Raw genomic sequence first — 25,754 nt, 5'->3', positions numbered from 1 at the left:
CTGTTTCTGACTGGAGAGTCCTGCCTAAATAAAGATGAATTGAATTGTTATTTCAAGGTGTTAATTATTAGTTTGTGTGTGTGTATGCATCCATACATCCTAACCAACCATCCAGCTCCTTTGCGGTGCCTTGACCTGTTGTGTGAACGAGCTGCGGCTGCGTCACGATGACGTCATAGGGAAGGAAGTGACCTCGCTGCCCTGGGTCCACGCTGCCTACCATGAGTTTAAGAACCGCCTGCAGAACCTGTCCAGGATGATCAGCATGGAGCCCCAGTTGGCCCAGGTCCTCCGGGGGAACACACATGCCAGAGAGGGGGATGAACTGGTCAGTATTACTGGGAAGCTCCACTGGGGCGTTGGAAAAACACTATGTTCTATACCAGCTGCACTGGAGTCCAAACTGTGGGCCAGCGCAAGCAGAGCGCGAGGCTTCTAAGTGTGAACATCTTGAAATGAAAACCAGGAGCAACACACATTATTATGAGCCGTCCTCCACTCAGCAGCCTCCACCAAAGTCTAGTATAGCAGGCCAGTTCAGTGTTAAAGGGATTCTTCATTTTATTTCAAGCAATGATACATGTTTTCTTCCAGTCTTTTGAATGCTGGTAGAGATGAAATGGAAGGTAAATATTTGTGTTTTAGCTCAAGCGTAGGGGAGATGCTTGCTGTAATATCACTCCTTTATGCTGTGTGGCTTGTGTTGTATTGGCACGAATACTTGTGTTCATATAAACCATTTTCAGGAACAAGGATATCTTAAATAGATTCCTCTGCATTGTGTCATTTTACATTGACCATAGCCTTGTGTGCCTGGCATCTATGTTCTCCTCTGCCAGGATGCAGAGCCAATGTGATAATGCAATGTCTAGCTACATGAGACTGTGTTACCCCTCAAAGCATGTGTTAACTCCCCAGGTGCTGGACGTGTATGCGGCCGTGGCCTGTGTAGAGTACCTGGAGCCCCAGGCTCTGGACACGGACGGCCAGCGGCTGGTCTGGCTCAGACAGGTCAAGAGGCTCCAGGTTCCCATCGAGCTGGTCTGCTCCGAGGAGAATCTGAGACACTATAAGGACAGGAGCGTGGCCATGGTCCACAGAGTTCAGTGAGTTAACAGGGATTCTATTCAATCTCAATGACAGGAACTTGAATGTCAAGGTTGACACAGTGACATTGACATGGCCAGTATATAAGCTGACTCTATTTATCAACTGTTGTTTTTTGTTTGTTGCATTGTTCCTTCAAAAGTACCTTTATTTCATTTTGATTAAAACAAATTAAAAAGTGTAAAGCTGTCCAGTCATCTGATGGGCAGTTTTGTATTATTTGGTAGCTGCTAAAACTTTAGAACAACAGAATGCCAGTTGTATTTTTTTTGTGACTTGTTTTTTCTGTGGTTTCTGTAGGACTGGGTGGAACCGCGTCGTCACCCTGTCTCTGTTTGTGGAGCACATGTTACTGGGCATCGAGGCGGTGGAGAAGAAGCTGAATCCTCTGGTCTTGGAGCACACCAGAGGGTTGTGCCAGGTCAGTGTGGTCTGGGGTCATATCTATAGGAATAATGATGTCAATTGACAATCTCCATCAAAAATGATTTAAATCCAGGATTGGGCTTACTCTGTGTCTGGGAAACCTCCTTTTAGTGTATGTATAGTACTGTATAGTGGCACAGCGGTCAAAGGCACTGCATCTCTGTGCCAGAGGCTTCACTACACACACCCTGGTTCGAATCCAGGCTGTATCACAACCGGCCGTGATTGGGAGTCCCATAGGGCGGCGCACAATTGGCCCAGGTTTGACCAATGTAGGCCGTCATTGTAAATAAGAATTTGTTCTTAACTGACTTGCCTAGTTAAATAAAATGGTGCCCTTCAGTGGTCTATTTTAGTCAGTGTAACAGGTAACCACACCACTCCTCTGATTTGCCTGGGCTAATATCAGAATAATATACTGAACTAAAATATAAATGCAATATGCAACAATTTCAAAGATTTGACTGAGTTTCAGTTCACATAAGGAAATCTGTCTATTGAAATAAATTCATTTCATCTATGGATTTCACATGACTGGGAATACAGATATGAATCTCTTGATCACAGACACCGTAAAAAAATGTGGGGATCAGAAAACCAGTCAGTATCTGGTGTGACCACCATTTGCCTCATGCGGCGACACTTCTTTGCATAGAGTTGATCAGGCTGTTGATTGTGGAATGTTGTCCCACTCCTCTTCAATGACTGTGTGAAGTTGCTGGATATTGGCGGGAACTTGAACACGCTGTCGTACCCATTGATCCAGAGCATCTCAAACATGCTCAATGGGTGACATGTCTGGTGATTATGCAGACCATGGAATAAATGGGACATTTTCAGCTTCCAGGAATTGTGTGCAGATCTTTATGACATGGAGCCATACATTATCATGCTGACACATGAGGTGATGGCGGCGGATGAATGGCATGACAATGGGCCTCAGGATCTCGTCACGGTATCTCTGTACATTGAAATTGCCATTGATAAAATGCAATTGTGTACATTGTCCGTAGTTTATGCCTTTTTAAAGGGGTGGATCTGCTTAATATTGAGGAAAGAATATTGGTTCCATCAATGTAATTGTCTGCATCATTTCCAATCTCCCATATATTTTTGGGGTAAATATATACAGTGGGGAGAACAAGTATTTGATACGCTGCCGATTTTGCAGGTTTTCCAACTTACAAAGCCTGTAGAGGTCTGTAATTGTTATCATAGGTACACTTCAACTGTGACAGACAGAATCTAAAACAAAAATCCAGAAAATCACATTGTATGATTTTTAAGTAAAGCCATCCCTAAAGCCAACACCTCATTTGTCCGCCTTTCCTTCCAGTTCTCTGCTGCCTGTGACTGGAACGAATTGCAAAATTCGCTGAAGTTGGAGACTTTTATCTCCCTCACCAACTTCAAACATCTGCTATCCGAGCAGCTAACCGATTGCTGCAGCTGTACATAGTCCATCGTTAAATAGCCCACCCAATTTACCTACCTCATCCCCATACTGTTTTTATTTATTTACTTTTCGGCTCTTTTGCACACCAGTATCTCTACCTGCACATGACCATTTGATCATGTATCACTCCAGTGTTAATCTGCAAAATTGTAATTATTCGCCTACCTCCTCATGCCTTTTGCACACAATGTATATAGACTCTTTTTTTCTTTCCTACTGTGTTATTGACTTGTTTATTGTTTACTCCATGTGTAACTCTGTGTTGTTGTCTGTTAACACTGCTATGCTTTATCTTGGCCAGGTCGCAGTTGTAAATGAGAACTTGTTCTTAACTAGCCTACCTGGTTAAATAAAGGTGAAATAAAAAAATTCAACCTGAACATTCAACCTCTCCCATCTATCTCTCAACGTCATCCTTTTTGGATTTCTATTTGCCATATATTTTTCAACTGTGCTATGATGCTTCACAAACGAATTGAGCACTATTCACAACGTTGACATCAGTAAACCGCTCACCCACACGATACCATACATGTGGTCTGCAGTTGTGAGGCCGATTTTTGAATGTACTGCCAAATTCTCTAAAACAAGTTTGGAGGAGGCTTGTGGTAGAGAAATGAACATGACATTTTCTGGCAACAGCTCTGGTGGACATTCCTGCAATCAGCATGCCAATTGCACGCTCCCTCAAAATTGTAGACATATGTGCCATTGTGTTGTATGACAAAAGGCCGCTCTAAAATGTGCAGGTTTATTGTCCCCAGCACAAGGTGTACCTGTGTAATGATCATGCTGTTTAATCAGCTTCTTGATATGCCACATCTGTCAGGTGGATGGATTATCTTGGTAAAGGATAAATGCTCACTAACAGGGATGCAAACAAATTTGTGCCCAAAATTTGAGAGACATACGCTTTTTGTGCATATGGGATATGTCTGCAATCTTTTATTTGAGTTCATGAAACATGGGACCAACACTTTACATGTTGAGTTTATCTTTTTGCTCAGTGTCATTTTTCCTTTCCTTTCAAAATGGCATTTGTTGTCTTTGTTCTATCAAGATCCTGGAGAAGGACTCTGACCTGAAAATGAAGAAGCCGTTTGAGGCGGTGATCGGTATACTGAAAGCCTGCAAAGACGGAGCAATGGAGCGCATTTTCAGGTACGGATTCCCTTTCCTTCCGCATCTGTCTGGAAGTATGTTTCTATTAGAATCCTGATCCAGCAAAGCAGAGATTGGCTGGTATTATACCACAAAGGAAGCATATGGCTGGATCATGATTAGACTCTGACCACTAAAACCTCAATGCCTTACTTATAGTGGGTATATACAAGGACCTGGAGTTTTTCCTGGTCACATTCACATAACAAAGAAAAACTCAGGGCCTTCATTATAGTGTATAACTAGTGTCTAGCTCTATAATTTTAACTAACTTAACGCCCTGCATGCTGTATGCTTTACTTGCATACCGATATCTTGTCCGTGTCCAGGTTTGGCCTCCAGCCGTGCCCTGTGTGTATGAGCGACCCCCATGACCCCCTGAGCCTGCCGTGTGACCATATCTACTGCCTGGCCTGCATCAGACAGTGGCTGGTCCCAGGTCAGATGTTCTGTCCTCTCTGCATGCAGGCTGTGCCAGACGACTTCGCTCTCAGGCCCTCTGAAGACATAAGGTGAGGGCGGACCCTCTCATATTGATTAGTACATGACTAAGGTTATTAGACATACTGATGGCTCTGTTATCTGAAGAAGATAACCTCATGGAAATAACTCTGACTTTATTGTGATTTAATCTTATTTGAATGTTTTATTGTTGTTTAAGCTTCAATTCATTCATTCATTTCCCTGCCATTCATTAGTTTCACTGCCATTCATTAATTACCTAATACCGTTTTTGTGAAATGCATTTTAGGCTCACCAGTTTTAAGTGCTTTCATACTGTTAGGTTCTAAATGAACCTTGTAAACACTCATGGAAGATTAGTAAAGCTCAAACCAAGTTTACAGCTGCATAATACAGACATATTTCCACCAGTGGTAGTATATATACCCCAGTTTGGGTGAAGTCTCCTCTTTCTCTTTATTGCTAGGCAGGAAGTTAGGTTATGCGGGCCATAAACTGTTCCTTCTCCCTAAATGTGACCTGACCTGACCTCGACCCCCTTCCTCACTAAACCACATCTCTCCACCGTCATGCAAACCTGTGATTGCCTTCCATTTACTCAATACATTCCAAACTGAATTGCCTCCACCATATACATTCCTCCTACATATACCCACTAACTTCTGGTGTAGAAACCAGACTATGGCACTCAATATTTCAATAGGATACCCGATAATTCACACCATTTCAAGTTTAGAGTCAGAACCCATCAATACTGTAACGGAATTTAATTGTTGGTCACGATTGTGTCAATCATATTATTATACAGAGTTCTCATCAACCAGAGCGCCCGCTTCAGGAAGCAGTGCAACGCCTTCTTCATAGACCTGGTCTCAACAGTGTGCTTCAAGGACAACTCTCCCCCCTGCAGGGCCATCATCCTCCACCTGCTCTCCTTCCTCATGGTGGAGGTCCACTCTGTGCCCATCATCAGAGGTGGTGAGTGGGTGGAGATGGGGGTGTGGGCCACTGTGTTTGTCTTGTGTGTTGTGGTCCTCACAATCCTCTTCCTCTTTGCCAGCTCATCGTCAGATTCTGACCAAGGCCCTCTCTCCCTTTGACGATTCTGTTGACAAAAACCCAGTAGTTCGGTCGGTTGTTCTTAAACTCCTGCTCAAATACAGGTGATTATGTGACTAGTACTGCTAGACTACTCTTTCATTCATGATTTTAAATATATCAACATTTTTCAAATGCCCCTCACTGTTTGATTAAATTCATGTTTGTTTTTGAAGCTTTGATGATGTGAAAGACTACCTGCAGCAGCACCTGACAGCAGTTGAACAGAGCAACATCTTGGAGGAATCAGACAAGAATGAACTGTATTCTCTGTATATCAACTGTCTGGAGGTAGGTGTACATATGGCCCACTGAATCATCTGTCTGGAGGTAGGTGTACATATGGCCCATTGAATCATCTGTCTGGAGGTAGGTGTACATATGGCCCATTGAATCATCTGTCTGGAGGTAGGTGTACATATGGTCCATTGAATGGAGGTAGATGTACATATGGCCCATTGAATGGAGGTAGGTGTACATATGGCCCATTGAATGGAGGTAGATATACATATGGCCCATTGAATGGAGGTAGGTGTACATATGGCCCATTGAATGGAGGTAGATGTACATATGGCCCATTGAATCATCTGTCTGGAGGTAGGTGTACATATGGTCCATTGAATGGAGGTAGGTGTACATATGGCCCATTGAATGGAGGTAGATGTACATATGGCCCATTGAATGGAGGTAGGTGTACATATGGCCCATTGAATGGAGGTAGATGTACATATGGCCCATTGAATCATCTGTCTGGAGGTAGGTGTACATATGGTCCATTGAATCATCTGTCTGGAGGTAGGTGTACATATGGCCCATTGAATCATCTGTCTGGAGGTAGGTGTACATATGGTCCATTGAATCATCTGTCTGGAGGTAGGTGTACATATGGCCCATTGAATCATCTGTCTGGAGGTAGGTGTACATATGGTCCATTGAATCATCTGTCTGGAGGTAGGTGTACATATGGCCCATTGAATGGAGGTAGGTGTACATATGGCCCATTGAATCATCTGTCTGGAGGTAGGTGTACATATGGCCCATTGAATCATCTGTCTGGAGGTAGGTGTATATATGGCCCATTGAATGGAGGTAGGTGTATATATGGCCCATTGAATGGAGGTAGGTGTATATATGGCCCATTGAACGGAGGTAGGTGTATATATGGCCCATTGAATGGAGGTAGGTGTATATATGGCCCATTGAATGGAGGTAGGTGTATGTATGACCCATTTGAATCTACAGTAGCATGTATGTGGTTGGTGTATATAAAGAGTTATGCATCAGTAATTGTTGGTGTGAAGAGATATCGGCTAAGTACATTGATTTGACTGTTTGGAGTTGATGCAAAAGCCTAGCCTTAAAAGTAATACATAGTGTCATGCTTGAAACTCAGTCTTTACTGCTGTGGATTTAGTTATGTCAATGGCTGCATGTGCTATTTCAGTGAATAATGCTGTTTCAGTGACACGTGCTATTTCAGTGAAGTGTGCTATTTCAGTGAAGTGTGCTATTTCAGTGACGCGTGCGATTTCAGTGAATAATGCTATTTCAGTGACTCGTGCGATTTCAGTGAATAATGCTATTTCAGTGACGCGTGCGATTTCAGTGACGCGTGCGATTTCAGTGAATAATGCTATTTCAGTGACGCGTGCGATTTCAGTGACGCGTGCGATTTCAGTGAATAATGCTATTTCAGTGACTCGTGCGATTTCAGTGAATAATGCTATTTCAGTGACTCGTGCGATTTCAGTGAATAATGCTATTTCAAGCAACTACATGTAGAGTTTTTGCATTGTAATTTCAGAAAATTTCCATAATAATCTATCTGCAGTAATAGTGGAATGATAGTGTTTCACACATTTTTTTTTATTTTGGGCCAATACAAAATAGCATTCTAAAATGCAGACTTGCTATTTGACAATGAAAGCCAGATGGGAAAACTGCACCCTCCCTCTTACATCGACGTCACTAAAAGGCGTGGTCATCTCCTCATCGTGCACAACGGACAATGGCAGACTGAGACAAGCGGCCAATGTAGAAATCGCTTTGTCATTTCCTGGTTACTGAAATTCCATGCTCAATGTCAGTATGTGTGAGAAAACAAGCACTGAATAGTGTAGGGAATCACTGTAGCATCTACATCACTGTGAAATAGCTTTTCAATGACCAAAAATATTGTTTTTACGGCTGTTTTGAAGTTGATGGACGTAACTGAAAGTAAAATAGTCTTGCTATCAAGGATCCTTGGGAAGACAGATGGCATTAACCTCTCCACCGTGTTGCGGGGAAATGGCATGCGGGGGAGGGGAGGGAATTGTTTATATTGAGCCTAAGTGTAGTTGCAGTTCACCAAGCTTCTACATGGGTGACACATTCTACATGTAACATCTTTCAGTGACATGCTTTTTCAGTGACATCATTGTCACACCCTCCTCTCCATCCCAGGATTCCATGTTTGAGCGGATGCAGTGCCACACGGTGGCGGAGCAGCAGGCCTGCATGCAGGATGAGAGGGTCTTCCTGGGGGACTTCCTGCAGTTTGATGCCGGCCACGCAGCCACCGTAGAGTACCTGCAGCAGGTGGCCAGGGTGCGCATGGGGCTGGACAGGGCTGCAGACCTGCTGGTCCACATGCTGTCGGCTGCTGCCACAGGTACGTACGTCATCCTGGATCCTGTTCAGTTGGGTACAACTAGCATTGGGTCATTTCAAGTAGTCTGCCTGTATCACTCCATTTAATAACGTTTTTTTCTTCCGTTTTGTGCCTGTTGAACACAACCCTTGTGTTTCAAAATGATACTTGTGGGTGTAGGTCAACTGTCGTATAATATATATGATTGATTTGATAGACTATTCAATCATTTAATTAATACAGTAGGACGGCAGGTAGCCTAGCGGTTAGATTATTGGGTCAGTAACTGAAAGTTTGCTGGTTTGAATACCCGAGCCGACAAGGTGGAAAATCTGTCGATGTGCTCTTGAGCAAGGCACTTAACCTTCATTTGCTCAATGGGCGCCATACTACTATGGCTGACTCTGTAAAACAACATATCTAACTTCACCTACCCGGTGTATGTGACTATAAAACCTATCTATTTAAAAATAAAAAAATAGTATACGTTTGCCTAATTATCCTAGTCCTCCTCTCAATCAATCGTATGTGTTCATGTGACGCTTCCCTCTCCCATTATGGTCCAATAGGATCGCAGGAGGAGTCTCCTAACGGCGTTGCGGCCTTCCTGACCAGCGTGGTAGAACTGTGTAGACGCAGCGGGAACGACTGGTACCGGGTCTACCTCATCCGTAAGATCTGCAGCCAGCGCGGCGTGGAGTTTGTTCAGAAACTCCTGAAGGTGGCTGACATCCGGTGGTTGTTCCCTGCTGAAGTTCTGCAGCAGGTAATGGTGGCCATTTTGTCTTTCTTTACGGGAGAGTAATGTAGGGAGCAATACGATGTCCGTACCAAGCTGGAAGTGGGACAGGGATAGTCAACCTTTTAGCTTCGGGTGTTCTTATTTCATCCAAAATGTTTTTAAGTTTGTATTTGTTAAAAGGGTATTTAATATCTAGAATCTCATGGCTAGCATTTTTGGAGTATGTAGCGATTTTTTTTTTTACAAAGTATTCCTGTATTGATGTGATGATATAAACCATATTTCATACCACTTGAACCACTCTTTCTCTCTTCTGTTGTCCTTCAGAATGAAGATGGCAGCCAGATAGACCAATATCTTGTGTGTGGAGAGGATTACAAGACAATTCGAGATGCTGTTGCCAAGGCAATGATGGAAGGCAAAATCGAGGGATTGGACAACGCTTGTGAGGTATTGTTGTAGTTCTACTTTACTTCATAACTGAAACACCTGCAGAACATTTTACATAAGCTTGTGATTTGATTTTGCTTGTTCATGTGTATGTTCTTTCTATCAGATATTCTGTTTTTAAAGTGTTAAAGGCCCAGTGCAGTCAAAACATGATTTTTCCTGTGTTGTATGTATATTTCCACACTGAGGTTGGAATAATACTGTGAAAGTGATGATAAGGCCCTATTACTGTGAGAGCTGTTTTTCAGCCTGTTTTGGTGGGATGGAGTTTTGGCCTTCCATGGTGGTGACATCACCAGGCAGTAAATTAGTTAATGGACCAATAAGAAAGAGTTCCAAATCTCTGCCAATAACAGCACGTTTCCAGTTTTCCCATCCCCACTCAGTCCACTCCCAGACAGACCACTCCCAGACAGACCACTCCCAGACAGACCACTCCCAGACAGTCCACTCCCAGACAGTCCACTCCCAGACAGTCCACTCCCAGACAGACCACTCCCAGACAGTCCACTCCCAGACAGTCCACTCCCAGACAGTCTACTCCCAGACAGTCCTAGCAAAACTCTTTCTTGAGAAATTGCTCTTTGTTAAGAAGCTATTGTTTCTGTTTAAAACAATCATAGTAAGGTACTTAATTATTACCAATAAATTATTTGATATTGGGGGAAAAACACTCCATTGTTTGTGTGTGTGTGTGTGTGTGTGTGTGTGTGTGTGTGTGTGTGTGTGTGTGTGTGTGTGTGTGTGTGTGTGTGTGTGTGTGTGTGTGTGCAGCGCTGTAAATGTCCTCCACAGAAGAAAGCAGTCTACCTGCTCCTGGCCCTGTTCAGAGAAGTCACCTCTCTCTACAGATCAGCCAATGACAGCTTCCATCCTAAACCTGTGGTAAGAGTCCTTATACAAAGACAAGATACTGTGATGTAGTCCCAATTCTCTCCTTCCTACCCTTCACTGATTTGAAAGAAAATGACTGACATAAGACATATGGTGGAAACTCCTACTAGTCCATGTCACCACCAATCAAATGCTTTTAGATTTGCAGGAAGTAGTGAATGAGTACACGTCAAGAGAAAGGAATATTATTGTCAGTCTCTTCAGCTTCCATACTTCACCTGTCTTTACACCTAAAGCTAACACTGTGTATCAACTGTCTCCTCAGCTTCCATACTTCACCTGTCTTTACACCTAAAGCTAACACTGTGTATCAACTGTCTCCTCAGCTTCCATACTTCACCTGTCTTTACACCTAAAGCTAACACTGTGTATCAACTGTCTCCTCAGCTTCCATACTTCACCTGTCTTTACACCTAAAGCTAACACTGTGTATCAACTGTCTCCTCAGCTTCCATACTTCACCTGTCTTTACACCTAAAGCTAACACTGTGTATCAACTGTCTCCTCAGCTTCCATACTTCACCTGTCTCTTTAACATTGTCTTTACACCTAAAGCTAACACTGTATCCCCCCCAGCAATGCCAGGCCCTGTTGGCGTTCATCCAGGCCTCCAAGGTGTTGGTCAGCCCAGAGGTGAGGGCCTTCGCCCAGGCCCTGGTGGCCAACCGGCTGGGGCCCCTGGAAGTCCGTCCCGGGGCCTCTGGGGCCCAGTGTGTGGTGGTGGAGCTGAGCATCCACCTGGCTGCAGTGCTGCTCTGTGGGAACCAGGGTGTACTGACGCCCCTCCAGCAGCTGGCCCTACTGCCTGCCAACATGCAGGTGGGAACACTGTAGCTGCGTGCCCAATGGCACACTGTTTCCTATGTAGTGCACTACTTTAGTTTTGACCATGGCCCATAGGGTATGGACTAGTTAAGAACTCCCCTCACCTGGTTGCCTAGGTCTTCATTTGACATGAATAGAAAGGAAATAACAAAAAACATCTTCCACACGGCCCTCCAGGAATTTAGTTTGACACCCCTGGTCTGGAAGGAATCCAGGCTAAACCCTTTTCACACAACAAAGCCGAGCCAAGCTGTACTGGGCTGGCCTGGTAACCTGTGAAAATAAATATCAATGCCAGCGCAGTATGGTTTGGCTTTGCCCTGTAGTCTGAAAATGGTTGGTTGATTAATTATTGAAATACTTTAAAAGGCATATCCACCACATCAGTGAAGTATCAGTCAGTACAGTCCATGGAAAACAACAGCGTTCAACACATTAAAGCCAGTGACTTATCTCCAGGGTGGTCCTAGTATCCCGTTCTGTTCATGTATAGTCCAGCTAACGTTGATGTTTGTTCCTGTGTGTCTTTAGAGAGCCTTCCTCCCCACCATGCCAGAGGACATGCTAGCAGTGGCTCACAAAGCCATGGGGCAGCTGCAGTGGTACTGTAAGTATAGTAACAGCCACAACAAAGGATGTGTGAAATTTGAAAGATTTAGCAGATTTAACTGTCTAAAATGTGAAGTCATCCAAGCTTTTCTTCTGCTCTTACACAGTTTGTCCCAACAATCACCCGTGCACCATCGGTGAGGTACGTAACGTTTGAGTTTATTCTGAATAATCTTATCTTTGGTCCTAACTTTCAGTTAAGTACTGTTTCTCAGAATCTCTCTCTCTCCTACCCCTCTGTCTGACCCCTCTAACCACAGTGTGGCCAGCCCATGGAGAGGAGTCGCTGCCTGGACTGTGGCCTCGAGATTGGAGGGGACAACCACATAGCTGTCCCTGGCTTCCAAGCCGTTCAGATTCAGTGAGTGGGATTTTTATGGAATTTCTAAGACCGCTGATAATGACTTGAGCAGGTGCTGCACTGTACAGACTTCGGTTCAAACAGAATTTTATTTGATTTCAAATTGTTTAGCTGTGCTTGATTGAGCTGACATGGCACAATGGAACCAATGGAATAGCCCCCAAAGTACAAACCCTGGCCATCTGGCCATCCAAGCAGGCTCATACTATTTGAACCCAGGTCTGGTATCATGACGGCACCGGAGAATGGAGAAAAAAACACATGTTGTTTTTCCCTTCTTCACAGGGGTGACCGCACCCAGACCGGCCACATCCTGGGAGAGCCCAGACGGAGAGACAACCTGGACATGCAGGACACCAAGAACATGTCCCCAGTGCCCTTTAACCTGCTGCGCCTGGTCACACACATGGCCATGCTGCTAGGGGCCAGCAGTCACCCCCAGGTAAGTACACTAGAGCAGGGGTTTTCAAACATCTCCTCGTGATCACACACATGGCCATGCTGCTAGGGGCCAGCAGTCACCCCCAGGTAAGTACACTAGAGCAGGGGTTTTCAAACATCTCCTCGTGATCACACACATGGCCATGCTGCTAGGGGCCAGCAGTCACCCCCAGGTAAGTACACTAGAGCAGGGGTTTTCAAACATCTCCTCGTGATCACACACATGGCCATGCTGCTAGGGGCCAGCAGTCACCCCCAGGTAAGTACACTAGAGCAGGGGTTTTCAAACATCTCCTCGTGATCACACACATGGCCATGCTGCTAGGGGCCAGCAGTCACCCCCAGGTAAGTACACTAGAGCAGGGGTTTTCAAACATCTCCTCGTGATCACACACATGGCCATGCTGCTAGGGGCCAGCAGTCACCCCCAGGTAAGTACACTAGAGCAGGGGTTTTCAAACATCTCCTCGTGATCACACACATGGCCATGCTGCTAGGGGCCAGCAGTCACCCCCAGGTAAGTACACTAGAGCAGGGGTTTTCAAACATCTCCTCGTGATCACACACATGGCCATGCTGCTAGGGGCCAGCAGTCACCCCCAGGTAAGTACACTAGAGCAGGGGTTTTCAAACATCTCCTCGTGATCACACACATGGCCATGCTGCTAGGGGCCAGCAGTCACCCCCAGGTAAGTACACTAGAGCAGGGGTTTTCAAACATCTCCTCGTGATCACACAGCTGTTCCATGTGTTGGAACTATTCCAGAGTTAACACACCTGATTCAACTGATCAACGAATCATCAAGCATTTAGGGCTCTCGAGTGGCGCAGCTCTCTGAGGCACTGCATCTCAGTGCAAGAGGCGTCACTACCGTCCCTGGTTCGAATCCAGGCTGTGTCACATCTGACCGTGCGCACAATTGGCCCAGCGGCGTGGGTTTGTCTGGGGTAGGCCGTCATTGTAAATAACAATTTGTTCTTAACTGACTTGCCTAGTTAAATAAAGGTTAAATGTTTTACTTACTTTTACTTTTTTTGATAAGGTGAATTAGAATTAGTTCAGGGCCACAACAACTAAAGTGTTGAATGTCTGAGGAGGTTGAAAAGCACTGCACTAGAGGTACCTGCTGTACATGGATGGATGGGGTTATTGGTTTGACTGTTGTCCAGTGGTGACCGTTACATCTCTTGAAGGACACTTGCCTCAACGGAGTCTCTTGATCTCCCTCTTTTTCTCTCTGTCTCCGTCTCTCTCTCTGCTCACTCTCGCTCTCTTTCACCCCCACTCCCTCTACCCTCCCCCTCTTTCTCTCTCTGTCTCCGTCTCTCTCTCTGCTCACTCTCGCTCTCTTTCACCCCCACTCCCTCCCTTTCTCACTCCCTCTACCCTCCCCCTCTTTCTCTCTGTCCGTCTCTCTCTCTGCTCACTCTCGCTCTCTTTCACCCCCACTCCCTCCCTTTCTCATTCCCTCTACCCTCCCCCTCTTTCTCTCTCTGTCCGTCTCTCTCTCTGCTCACTCTCGCTCTCTTTCACCCGCCTCCCTCCCTTTCTCACTCCCTCTACCCTCCCCCTCTTTCTCTCTCTGTTTCCGGCTCTCTCTCTGCTCACTCTCGCTCTCTTTCACCCCCACTCCCTCCCTTTCTCACTCCCTCTACCCTCCCCCTCTTTCTCTCTCTGTAGGTCATCGGTGCCATCATCAAGCCCCCAGTGCCCGACCCCGGTGCGTTCCTGTGGGCCCACCTGTTGAAGGACATGGAGCAGGTGACCAGGTCGCTGGGGAAGGGGTCTGACGACACGGTCAACACCGTCCACCTGGTCATCAGCAGCCTTCTGGGGCCCCACCAGCCTGGCCAGTGTAAGGGACCAGAAACACCTCCATGTCCTCAATAGGTTTACAATCACTAAAAACAAGCATCACCTTAGGCCACTAATGCTGTCTGATTACAAGCCAACTAAGCATGCTAATGGTGCTATTAAATGAGCCATTCCTTATTGAAGTTTTAGAATCATATGTACATTCTTTACCATTATATTGTTATTGAATCATTGTCTGTGAATGATATCAGACACTGAACGTTTCCTTGACTCTTGTCTGCTTCTCTCTCCAGGGCCTGTTCCCTATGACAACCTGCTCTCCACCAAGGAGGCCCGAAACGGCTGGGAGACCACCGTCAGCAATGACATCATCACACCTCAGCTGAAGGTACCAACTGATTACATCAGTCACCATTTGACTCAGTTCATCATCTCTAGATTAATAAATGACTTTAGTACCTTTTTTAATACAGTCAACAACATTTGTATTTGTTCGGTAGTCCATCTATAACTGTCGTGTTCATTAGAGCACCCAATGGAAAACGTTTTAAAATGTTTGCAATGGAAAAGAAAAACATTTTGCGTTTTCTTATTGGACAAGTCTAGGTAGTCCCTCTCTCTTTTGAATTTGTTTTCTTCTGTTTATTGTTTAATGAACACCGCCCTGAATAACAGAAACATGATCTGAATGATACCCTTTCTTCCCCTCTGTCTCTCTCTCCCCTCGTCCCATCCCGTCTCCAGCACCTGGACAGGCGGCTGAAGGAAGTGAACGCCTTTGTCCGGGCCGACTTGCGGGTCTCCTCCAACCCTGTGATGAGGCTGGTGTTCGGGGACCCGCGCCTCTTCCTTGCCTCTCTGCCCCGGGAGTCTCTGATCCACAGTTCGGCTGTGTGGAGCTGCAGGGAGCGGGTGTCTCTACTCAGCCTCACCCACATCGTGGAGCAGCACAACGGCAGGGACACCCTGCCCATGCTCTGGCGGTTCCTGCAGAGGGTATGAGCTGAGGCATCGCTGAACGGAAACCTTGGTCTTATTCATTAGTGCACAGCGTAGCAAAATGTTTTGCGATGGAAGCGAGCGATTCTTATTGGACAGGTTTTTGTAGTCTCTCCTTGTTTCCGGTAATCATGGTAGCATCCGCATTAATGTGAAAATGTTTAGAAACATATTCTATTCTTATTTACAATAAAAGTGACTCCAAAATGACACAATACATTATTTACCATGTGATTTCTATTGGGCACAGAATAATCTGAAACACAACCAAAACATTCATTATAATGTTAATAATAAACGTGTTTACAGTCACAATGTTGGTCAGACCTTCGTTCTATGCGGTGTGATTGGCAGTTTGTTTGTTTTACCGTACCCTGTGATTGGTTGCGGTAACATCACCCCCCCCCCCCTCTGATTGGTCTGGTGACAGGAGGCAGAGCTGCGGTTGGTGAAGTTCCTTCCTGACATCCTGGCACTGCAGAGAGATTTGGTGAAGAGGTTCCAGAACGTGACTGACCTCACCTGCCATACCATCGCTGACTTCCTTCACAGCCAGAAAGCAGGTACTAGTTTAAACTATACTTCTGGGTTAGTCACAGTACTGTATGTCCAACTGAAAACAATCAGTGGTATTTTTTGTGTTATTGGCATGGTACAGCGAGCAGATATATCATTAGTTTCACTCTACTGAGGCCAGCCGAGCTAAGCTGTAGTGTACTGTAGTGTAGTGGCCTGGTGATGTTTCCACCATACAGGCTGGAAAATCAAATAGAAGAGTCGGCTCAGTACAGTTCAGGCCAGAACACTAGTGTCAAAAGGGTATTCCAGTTGGTTTACAATATAGGCTTCCATGTGGATTATTATGTTTGTTGTCACAGCCTCCCTCACAGCCTGGTACGAGAAACGGGTCAAAATCTTCCTGACAACATGGAATCAGCTCCGGGTCTCCCTGGCAACCAACGGTATGAGCACAGATGATCGTAGCACAACTCTAGGGCTCTATTAATTAAGGAATAATAGAAATATATACAATATTTTTTAAATATGCTCTTTGGAGGGGCACTCATGCATGATTTCTTAATCTGCTCTTTTGTGATTTATAATCTGTGTGTTTTGGCTCTGCTCCAGGTGAGATTAAAATCCCTGGCGAGTTCTGCCGGGAGGACCTGGACCTGACCAGTGACTTCCTGGTTCTGTTGCCACGGCGACAGGGTCCCGGCCTGTGTTCCACGGCGCTGGTCAGCTACCTCATCGCCCTGCACAACGAACTGGTCTACTGCGTGGACAAGCACACTGGAGAGGAGACCAGGTGAGGGTGCTGTTGTCCTATCTCAGAGTAGGAGTGCTGATTCAGGATAATTTTTCCTTTAGAATCACAATAAGATCACTTGGATGGGGGGGACCTGATCCCGGACCAGCGCTCCTACTCTGATACATATGGCCCCTGGTCTCATTAGGCTTGTTAGAAAAAATGCTGTATGCATGGTCGGTCTGAGAGGGGATACCTAGTCAGTTGTACAACTTAATGCATTCAACTGAAACGTGTCTTCTGCATTTAACCGAGAGAGGTGTGGGGGGCTGCCTTAATCAACGTCCAAGCCATTGGCCCCCGGGGAGCAGTTGTTGTTAGGGGTTAGGGGTTTTTCCACCTTGCCGGCTCGGGGATTCAAACCAGCGACATTTTGGTTATTGGTCCAACATTTTTAACTGCAAGGCCAGTGGTTCCCAACCTTTTTCGGTTACTATACCACCAACTGAATTTTACTCTGCCCAGAGTACCCCCTCGTGCATTTTACCAGTAGGACTATGGTCTCTTGAGTCTTCCCAAGTACCCCTGGTTGGGAACCCCTGAACCCCTGCTGAACTGATGGAAAGCAGAAGCAGACATGGTTGATATCACCAGATTAGTTCACTCTTCCCCTTTCTCTCCCCCAGCTACACGGTGAGCCCGGCGGACCTGAGCGACCTGCACGTGATCCGCTACGAGCCGGAGAGGGATCTGCTGCCCTTGGTTCTGTCCAACTGCCAGTACAGTGTGGAGCGTGGCCAGGAGGCCCTGCATGAGTACGACCTGCCCAAGATCCAGCAGCAGATCCTGGCCCGCTTCCTGCAGGGAAAGCCTCTCATCACTCTCAACGTGAGTCTGTCTGTCAGCACACGGTCAGTCAAATGTACAGTTCTCGGCATCGACAAAGTTACTAAATGCCTGTGCTGCAGCAAGGTCAATCAATCATTCAAATGTATTTATAAAGCCCTTCGTACATCAGCTGATATCTCAAAGTGCTATACAGAAACCCAGCCTAAAACCCCAAACAGCAAGCAATGCAGATGTAGAAGCACTAGCACTGGCTAGGAAAAACTCTCTAGAAAGGCCAGAACCTAGGAAGAAACCTAGAGAGGAACCAGGCTATGAGGGGTGGCCAGTCCTCTTCTGGCTGTGCCGGGTGGAGATTATAACAGAACATGGCCAAAATGTTCAAACGTTCATAAATGACCAGCATGGTCAAATAATAATCACAGTGGTTGTAGAGGGTGCAACAGGTCAGCACCTTTGAGTAAATGTCTGTTGGCTTTTCATAGCCGATCATTCAGTTAGAGACAACAGGTGCGGTAGAGAGAGAGAGAGAGAGAGAGAGAGTCCAAAACAGCAGGTCCGGGACAAGGTAACACGTCCAGTGTCAGGGTTCCATAGCCGCAGGCAGAACAGTTAAAACTGGAGCAGCAGCATGACCAGGTGGACTAGGGACACGCAAGGAGTCATCAGGCCAGGTAGTCCTGAGGCATGGTCCTAGGGCTCAGGTCCTCCTCCGAGAGAGAGAATTAGAAGGAGTATACTTAAATTCACACAGGGTACATTGTTAATGTGACAAACTCTCTTGTAGGGTAACGCTAAGTTCATTAGCAATCGTCTAACAATAACAAATGCAATGAAATACATTTTTGAAATATTCTCTTAAATGGTGCAACTACGTTCACGTATAAACATATGTTTTACTGAAGTTAGTGTGGGGTAGAGGTTAGACCAGAACGGTCTAGATTTCCCTTTTTACAGAAACACTTAGCTGTCACAAGCTGCGTTTTCACATTCTGATCTTTTTTTCACTAATTGTTCTTTTGACCAGTCATATCAGCTCTGAAAAAGATCTAATGTGATTGGTCAAAAGACCAATTAGAGTAAAATGCAGCCAAATTGAGGTAAAGACAGGAGTTACTATATGACCGTGTATTAGACAGGTTTTGATGTGTTGCTTACCACCTCATACAGGGAATCCCAACCCTGGTGAACAGACACGACCGCAATTATGAAAACATCCTCAAGGATGTGAAAGGAAAGGTTCAACAGGTAAGTCACAATAACTCTGGTGACATGTTGTCACATGGTACAGTATGATATGAACGGGGAAATCTGGTATTGATACACTACATCCAATTTTGGAACACAACCCTGGCATGAGGTTGAGTTGACCCTGTTCTATGCCTTGTCCACGTCTCTGTCATTTGCCTTTGTGTCCCCAGGAGCCCCTGCCCATCCTGACCCTGTCGGCGCTGGCCGGGGAGCTGCAGTCATACAGCGAGGTGTGTGAGGCGCTCTCCACCGTGGAGGTGGCTCTGGGCTTCCTGGCCATGACGGGAGGCGAGCCCCAGCTGCAGTTGGAGCGCTACCTGGAGGAGGTTCTGCAGATGGGAGACCAGACTGGCCCACACATCCTAAAGGTCAGTCCCCTTCCTCCGTCCGGAGCCCACAGACTGTCCGGGTGCAGCAGTAACATACCTCTGTGCCCTTGCCTTTAAATAGTTTAACTTGGGTCAAACGTTTCGGGTAGCCTTCCACAAGCTTCCCACAGTAAGTTGGGTACATTTTTGCCCATTCCTCCTGACAGAGCTGGTGTTACGAAGTTAGGTTTGTAGGCCTCCTTGCTCGCACACGCTTTTTTCAGTTCTGCCCACAAATTTTCTATAGGACTGAGGTCAGGGTTTTGTGATGGCCACTCCAATAACTTGACTTTGTTGTCCTTTGGAAGTATGCTTGAGGTCATTGTCCATTTGGAAGACCCATTTGCGACCAAGCTTTAACTTCATGACTGATGTCTTGAGATGTTGCTTCAATATATCCATATCATTTTCCTATCTCATCATGCCATTTATGTTGTGAAGTGCACAAAACCGTGCTTCACCGTTGGGATGGTGTTCTTTGGCTTGCATGCCTCCCCCTTTTTCCTCCAAACATAAAGTTGGTCCTCATGCCAAACAGTACTATTTTTGTTTCATCAGACCAGAGGACATTTCTCCAAAATTTAAGATATTTGTTTCCATGTGCAGTTTCAAACCGTAGTCTGGCTTTTTTATGGCGGTTTTGGAGCAGTGGCTTCTTCCTTGCTGAGCAGCCCTTCCGGTTATGTCGATATAGGACTTGTTTTACTGTGGATATAGATACTTTTGTACCTGTTTCCTCCAGCATCTTCACAAGGTCCTTTGCTGCTGTTCTGGGATTGATTTGCACTTTTCGAACCAAAGTATGTTAATCTCTAGGAGACAGAACGTGTCTCCTTCCTGAGCCGTATGACGGCTACGTGGTACCATGGTGTATATACTTGCGTACTATTGTTTGTACAGATGAACGTGGTACCTTCAGGCATTTGGAAATTGCTCCCAAGGATGAACTAGACTTGTGGAGGTCTACAATTGTATTTATTTATTTTGATTTTCCCATGATGTCAAGCAAAGAGGCATTGAGTTTGAAGGTAGGCCTTGAAATACATCCACAGGTACACCTCTAATTGACTCAAATGATGTCAAGTCTGCTATCAGAAGCTTCTAAAGCCATGACATAATTTTCTGGAATTTTCCAAGCTGTTTAAAGGCACAGTCAACTTAGTGTATGTAAACTTCTGACCCACTGGAATTGTGATACAGTGAATTATAAGTGAAATAATCTGTCAGGAAACAATTGTTGGTAAAATTACTTGTGTCATGCACAAAGTAGATGTCCTAACCAACTTGCCAAAACTATAGTTTGTGGAGTGGTTGAAAAACAAGATTTAATGACTCCAACCTATGTGTATGTAACCTTCCAACTTCAACTGTAGTTAGCATATTATCAGTCAGTCTTGCCTAATTTGGTATTAATTGTAGCCGAAAGTTAATACAACACATCCCTCAGTAAGGTGAGCTCTTTCAAGAGAATCCATTAGCAGTGATTTAATGTTTTCTGATGTGATTAGAGGTTATATTAAACTAAGGGATAGTTCACCCAAATTACAAAAGGACATGTTGGTTTCCTGACCCTGTCTATTATAACGCAGTCTATTGACAAGGTAAGACAGGAATGCATTATTTGGTTTTGTTTACCTGGCCACTGTTTCAAATGCTAACCTTTTTAGCACAAATCCAGTGCAATGTTGCCCTGAGCAGGTGTAGTCTGAGTCACTGTGTTGTCCTGTTGTCCTCATGCAGGCCCTGAGCAGGTGTAGTCTAAAACACTGTGTTGTCCTGTTGTCCTCATGCAGGCCCTGAGCAGGTGTAGTCTGAAACACTGTGTGGCCCTGTGGCAGCTCCTCACCTCACTCAAGTCTGAGAACATGCTGCGCCTCAAGAGGGTAAGACGACGAGACACCACACATTCACCCAGACAAGTCTTCACATGACTTTGTTAGGGTCATGTTTTTTTATACTGGTTATGAAGTTTTGTCTGGATTACTGTTTGTATGGGTGAGATGTGCTTGTATTACTTACAACATAAGTTGTAACATTGTGACTGAAGTTGTACTAACTTACAACATTAATTGAAACTAACCTTAGTTACACTAACTTACATAATGTGATAAATAGAAAATGATCATAATGTCATGTTACACCCTAGTGTATATTAAAGCTTCTCTAACCCTCCCCATCCTCAGGACCCGTTTGTGGGGGTCTCAGAGGAATACAGAAATCCCCTGGGAGATGAAGACCGGAGGCTACTCACTACGTTCTTCACCAAGAGCAGCGCTGACTCGTTCCTGCTGGAGATGCACGAGTTTCTGCTGCTGGTCCTGAAGAGCCCCCGTGCCCCCGACACATACAGGCCTGACTGGGGGTAAGCCAAGGGGATAACAGCTAGCTGGCATGGTGTAGTCTCTCTTGACACTCTTAGCGGTTCCATTTTTGATATTGTAGTATTGTTTACGTCACATGAACATCATGTCTTAAGTACTAGTCAAAAGTTTGGACACACCTATTCATTCAAGGGTTTTTATTATTATTATTTTTTTCTCCATTCTACAACACAACTATGAAATAACACATATGGAATCACGTAGTAACCAAAACAAAGTGTCAAACTAATTAAAATATTTTTTTGATTTTTCAAAGTATCCACCCTTTGCCTTGATGACTGGTTTGCACACTCTTGGTGTTCTCTCAACCATCTACATCTGGAATGCTTTTCCAACTGTCTTGAAGGAGTTCCCACATATGCTGAGCACTTGTTGGTTGCTTTTCCTTCAGTCAAATCAAATTTTGTTGGTCACATACACATGGTTAGCAGTGGTTAATGCGAGTGTAGCGAAATGCTTGTGCTTCTAGTTCCGACCGTGCAGTAATATCTATCAAGTAATCTAACAATTTCACATCAACTACCTTATACACACAAGTGTAAGGAATGAATAAGAATATGTACATATAAATATATGGATGAGCGATGGCCTCAACAGCATAGGCAAGATGCAGTAGATGGTATAGAGTACAGTATACATATGAGATGAGTAATCTAGGGTATGTAAACATTATATAAAGTAGCATTGTTTAAAGTGAGTAGTGATACATTTCTTACATCCTATTTTTAATTACTAAAGTGGCTAGAGATTTGAGTCAGTATGTTGGCAGCAGCCACTCACTGTTAGTGATGGCTGTTTAACAGTCTGATGGCCTTGAGATAGAAGCTGTTTTTCAGTCTCTCGGTCCCAGCTTTGATGTACCTGTACTGACCTCGCCTTCTGGATGATAGCGGGGTGAACAGGCAGTGGCTCGGGTGGTTGTTGTCCTTGATGATCTTTTTGGCCTGCCTGTGACATCGGGTGGTGTAGGTGTCCTGGAGGGCAGGTAGTTTGCCCCCGGTGATGCATTGTGCAGACCTCAGTACCCTCTGTAGAACATTACAGTTGTGGGCGGAGCAGTTGCCGTACCAGGCGGTGATACAGCCCGACAGGATGCTATCGATTGTGCCTCTGTAAAAGTTTGTGTGTTTTTGGTGACAAGCCAAATTTCTTCAGCCTCCTGAGGTTGAAGAGGCACTGTTGCGCCTTCTTCACCACGCTGTCTGTGTGGGTGGACCATTTCAGTTTGTCCGTGATGTGTAAGCCGAGGAACTTAACTTTCCACCTTCTCCATTACTATCCTGACGATGTGGATAAGGGGGTGCTCCCTCTGCTGTTTCCTGAAGTCCACGATCATCTCCTTTGTTTGGTTGACGTTGAGTGAGAGGTTATTTTCCTGACACCACACTCCGAGGGAACTCACCTCCTCCCTGTAGGCCGTCTCGTCATTGTTGGTAATCAAGCCTACCACTGTAGTGTTGTCTACAAACTTGATGATTGAGTTGGGGGTGTGCATGGCCACGCAGTCGTGGGTGAACAGGGAGTACAAGAGATGGCTGAGAACGCACCATTGTGGGGCCCGGGTGTTGAGGATCAGTGGGGTGGAGATGTTTCCTACCCTCATCACCTGGGGGCGGCCCGTCAGAAAGTCCAGGACCCAGTTGCACAGGGTAGGGTCGAGACCCAGGGTCTTAATGACGAGTATGGAGGGTACTATGGTGTTAAATGCTGAGCTGTAATCGATTAACAGCATTCTTACATAGGTATTCCTCTTGTTCCAATGGGTTAGGGCAGTGTGATTGCGATTGCGTCGTCTGTGGACCTATTGGGGCTGTAAGCAAATTGGAGTGGGTCTAGGGTATCAGTTAGGGTGGAGGTGATATAGTCTAGTCTCTCAAAGCACTTCATGATGACGGAAGTGAATGCTACCGGGCGTTAGTCATTTAGCTCAGATACCTTACCGTTCTTGGTAACAGGAACAATGGTGGCCTTCTTGAAGCATGTGGGAACAGCAGACTGGGATGGGGATTGATTGAATATGTCCGTAAACATATCAGCCAGCTGGTCTGTGCATTCTCTGAAGAAGCGGCTAGGGATGCCGTCTGGGCCTGCAGCCTTGCGAGAGTTAACACGTTTAAATGGTTTACTCACGATGGCTGCGGTGAAGGAGAGCCCGAAGGTTTTGGTAGTGGGCCGTGTCAGTGGCACTGTATTGTCCTCAAAGTTGTTTAATTTGTCTGGGAGCAAGACGTCGTTCTGCCCGACGGGGCTGGTTTTCTTTTTGTAATCTGTGATTGACTATAGACCCTGCCACATAGGTCTCGTGTCTGAGCCTATGAATTGCGACTCTACTTTCTCTATACTGACTCTTAGCTTGTTTGATTGCCTTGCGGAGGGAATAGCTACACTGTTTGTATTCGGTCATGTTTCCGGTAGCCTTGTCATGATTAAAAGCCGTGGTTTGCGCTTTCAGTTTTGCGCGAATGCTGCCATCAATCCATGGTTTCTGGTTGGGGAAGGTTTTAATAGTCACCGAATCAGCGTATACATCAATGTTGTTGTCTGAGGCTATCCAGAACATATCCCAGTCCACGGGATCAAAGCAACCAGTGTTGAACAGACCTGAGCACGGGCGTTTCCTGCTTTTGTTTCTGGCTATAGGCTGGGAGCAACAAAATGAAGTCGTGGTCAGATTTGCCGAAAGAAGGGCGAGGTAGGGCTTTTCATGCGTTGCGGAAGTTAGAGTAGCAAGTTAGAGTAGCAATGATCCAGAATTTTGCCAGCCCAGGTCGCACATTCGATATGCTGATAAAATTTAGGGAGCCTTGTTTTCAGATTAACCTTGTTCAAATCCTCAGCTACAACAAATGCAGCCTCAGGATATGTGGTTTCCAGTTTACATAGAGTCCAATGAAGTTATTTCAGGGCCGTCGAGGTGTCTGCTTAGGGGAGATATGCACAGGTGTGATTTTAATCGAAGAGAATTCTCTTGGTAGATAATGCGGTCAGCATTTGATTGTAATTCTAGGTCAGGTGAACAAAAGGACTTGAGTTCCTGTATGTTGTTATGATCACACCACGATTCGTTAATCATAAGGCATACACCTCCGCCCTTCTTCTGACCAGAGAGATGTTTGTTTCTGTCGGCGTGATGCGTGAAGAAACCAGGTGGCTGTACCGACTCTAATAACGTATTTCGAGTGAGCCATGTTTCTGTGAAACAGAGAATGTTTCAATCTCTGATGTCCCTCTGGAAAGCAACCATTGCTCGGATTTTGTCTACCTTGAGACTGGACATTGGCGAGTAGTATACTCGGGAGCGGTGAGCGATGTGCCCGTCTACGGAGCCTGACCAGAAGACCGCTCCGTCTGCACTTCTGCGGCATCGTTGTGTTGGGTCGCCTACTAGGAACCGATCCATTGTCCTGGTGGTGGTCTAAACAGAGGATCTGCTTCGGGAAAGTCGTATTCCTGGCCGTAATGTTGGTAAGTTGACGTTGCTCTTATATCCAATAGTTCTTCTCGGCTGTATGTAATAAGACTTAAGATTTCCTAGGTTACCAGTGTAAGAAATAATACATAAAAAGAGTCTGCTGTCCAAGGTCATCTGATGCAGCACTCCATCACTCTCCTCCTTGGTCAAATAGCCCTTACACAGCCTGGAGGTGTGTTGGGTCATTGTTCTGTTGAAAAACAAATGATTGTCCCACTAAGCGCAAACCAGATGGGATGGCGTATCGCTGCAGATTGCTGTGGTAGCCATGCTGGTTAAGTGTGCCTTGAATTCTAAGTAAATCACAGACAGTGTCACCAGCAAAGCACCCCCACACCATCACATCTCCTCCTCCATGCTTCACGGTGGGAACCACACATGTGGAGATCATCTGTTCACCTACTCTGCGTCTCACAAAGACACAGCGATTGGAACCAAAAATCTCAAATTTGGACTCCTCAGACCAAAGGACAGATTTCCACTGGTCTAATTAATGTCCATTGCTTGTGTTTCTTGGCCCAAGCACAACAAGACAGTTGCGAAGAGGGCACGACATAACCTAATCCCCCTCAGGAGACTGAAAAGATTTTGCATGGGTCCTCAGATCATCAAAAGGTTCTACAGCTGCACCATCGAGAGCACCATCGGTTGCATCACTGCCTGGTATGGCAACTGCTCGGTCTCCGACCGCAAGACAGTACAGGGGGT

General features: G+C 45.5%; 1 protein-coding gene across 8 annotated transcripts in view; it reads left to right on the top strand.

Annotated features, from left to right (window-relative positions):
• LOC110485301 (E3 ubiquitin-protein ligase rnf213-alpha) overlaps window positions 1-25,754 on the top strand; it is a 59,240-nt gene that overhangs the window by 30,856 nt on the left and 2,630 nt on the right. For 6 of the 8 annotated variants that reach the window (XM_036939148.1, XM_036939141.1, XM_036939142.1 and 3 more), the window contains 28 exons: window positions 116-328; window positions 919-1,106; window positions 1,408-1,528; window positions 4,050-4,150; window positions 4,480-4,662; window positions 5,421-5,590; window positions 5,673-5,775; window positions 5,887-6,001; window positions 8,156-8,363; window positions 8,912-9,108; window positions 9,412-9,534; window positions 10,309-10,419; window positions 11,005-11,247; window positions 11,785-11,860; window positions 11,970-12,004; window positions 12,123-12,223; window positions 12,509-12,665; window positions 14,346-14,520; window positions 14,774-14,868; window positions 15,225-15,476; window positions 15,910-16,042; window positions 16,358-16,441; window positions 16,608-16,788; window positions 17,415-17,616; window positions 18,745-18,822; window positions 18,996-19,193; window positions 20,987-21,076; window positions 21,377-21,555. In XM_036939148.1, coding sequence (XP_036795043.1) covers window positions 116-328; window positions 919-1,106; window positions 1,408-1,528; window positions 4,050-4,150; window positions 4,480-4,662; window positions 5,421-5,590; window positions 5,673-5,775; window positions 5,887-6,001; window positions 8,156-8,363; window positions 8,912-9,108; window positions 9,412-9,534; window positions 10,309-10,419; window positions 11,005-11,247; window positions 11,785-11,860; window positions 11,970-12,004; window positions 12,123-12,223; window positions 12,509-12,665; window positions 14,346-14,520; window positions 14,774-14,868; window positions 15,225-15,476; window positions 15,910-16,042; window positions 16,358-16,441; window positions 16,608-16,788; window positions 17,415-17,616; window positions 18,745-18,822; window positions 18,996-19,193; window positions 20,987-21,076; window positions 21,377-21,555 — 4,112 coding nt within the window. Of the gene's footprint in view, window positions 1-115; window positions 329-918; window positions 1,107-1,407; window positions 1,529-4,049; window positions 4,151-4,479; window positions 4,663-5,420; window positions 5,591-5,672; window positions 5,776-5,886; window positions 6,002-8,155; window positions 8,364-8,911; window positions 9,109-9,411; window positions 9,535-10,308; window positions 10,420-11,004; window positions 11,248-11,784; window positions 11,861-11,969; window positions 12,005-12,122; window positions 12,224-12,508; window positions 12,666-14,345; window positions 14,521-14,773; window positions 14,869-15,224; window positions 15,477-15,909; window positions 16,043-16,357; window positions 16,442-16,607; window positions 16,789-17,414; window positions 17,617-18,744; window positions 18,823-18,995; window positions 19,194-20,933; window positions 21,077-21,376; window positions 21,556-25,754 lie in introns of those variants that run through there. The other 2 variants (XR_005035197.1, XM_036939147.1) reach the window with 2 other exon arrangements.

This window comes from Oncorhynchus mykiss, chromosome 12 (assembly GCF_013265735.2).
Source record: "Oncorhynchus mykiss isolate Arlee chromosome 12, USDA_OmykA_1.1, whole genome shotgun sequence".
In the NCBI taxonomy this organism is placed as follows: Eukaryota; Metazoa; Chordata; class Actinopteri; order Salmoniformes; family Salmonidae; genus Oncorhynchus; species Oncorhynchus mykiss.
This window is presented reverse-complemented; position numbering and strand designations above follow the sequence as displayed.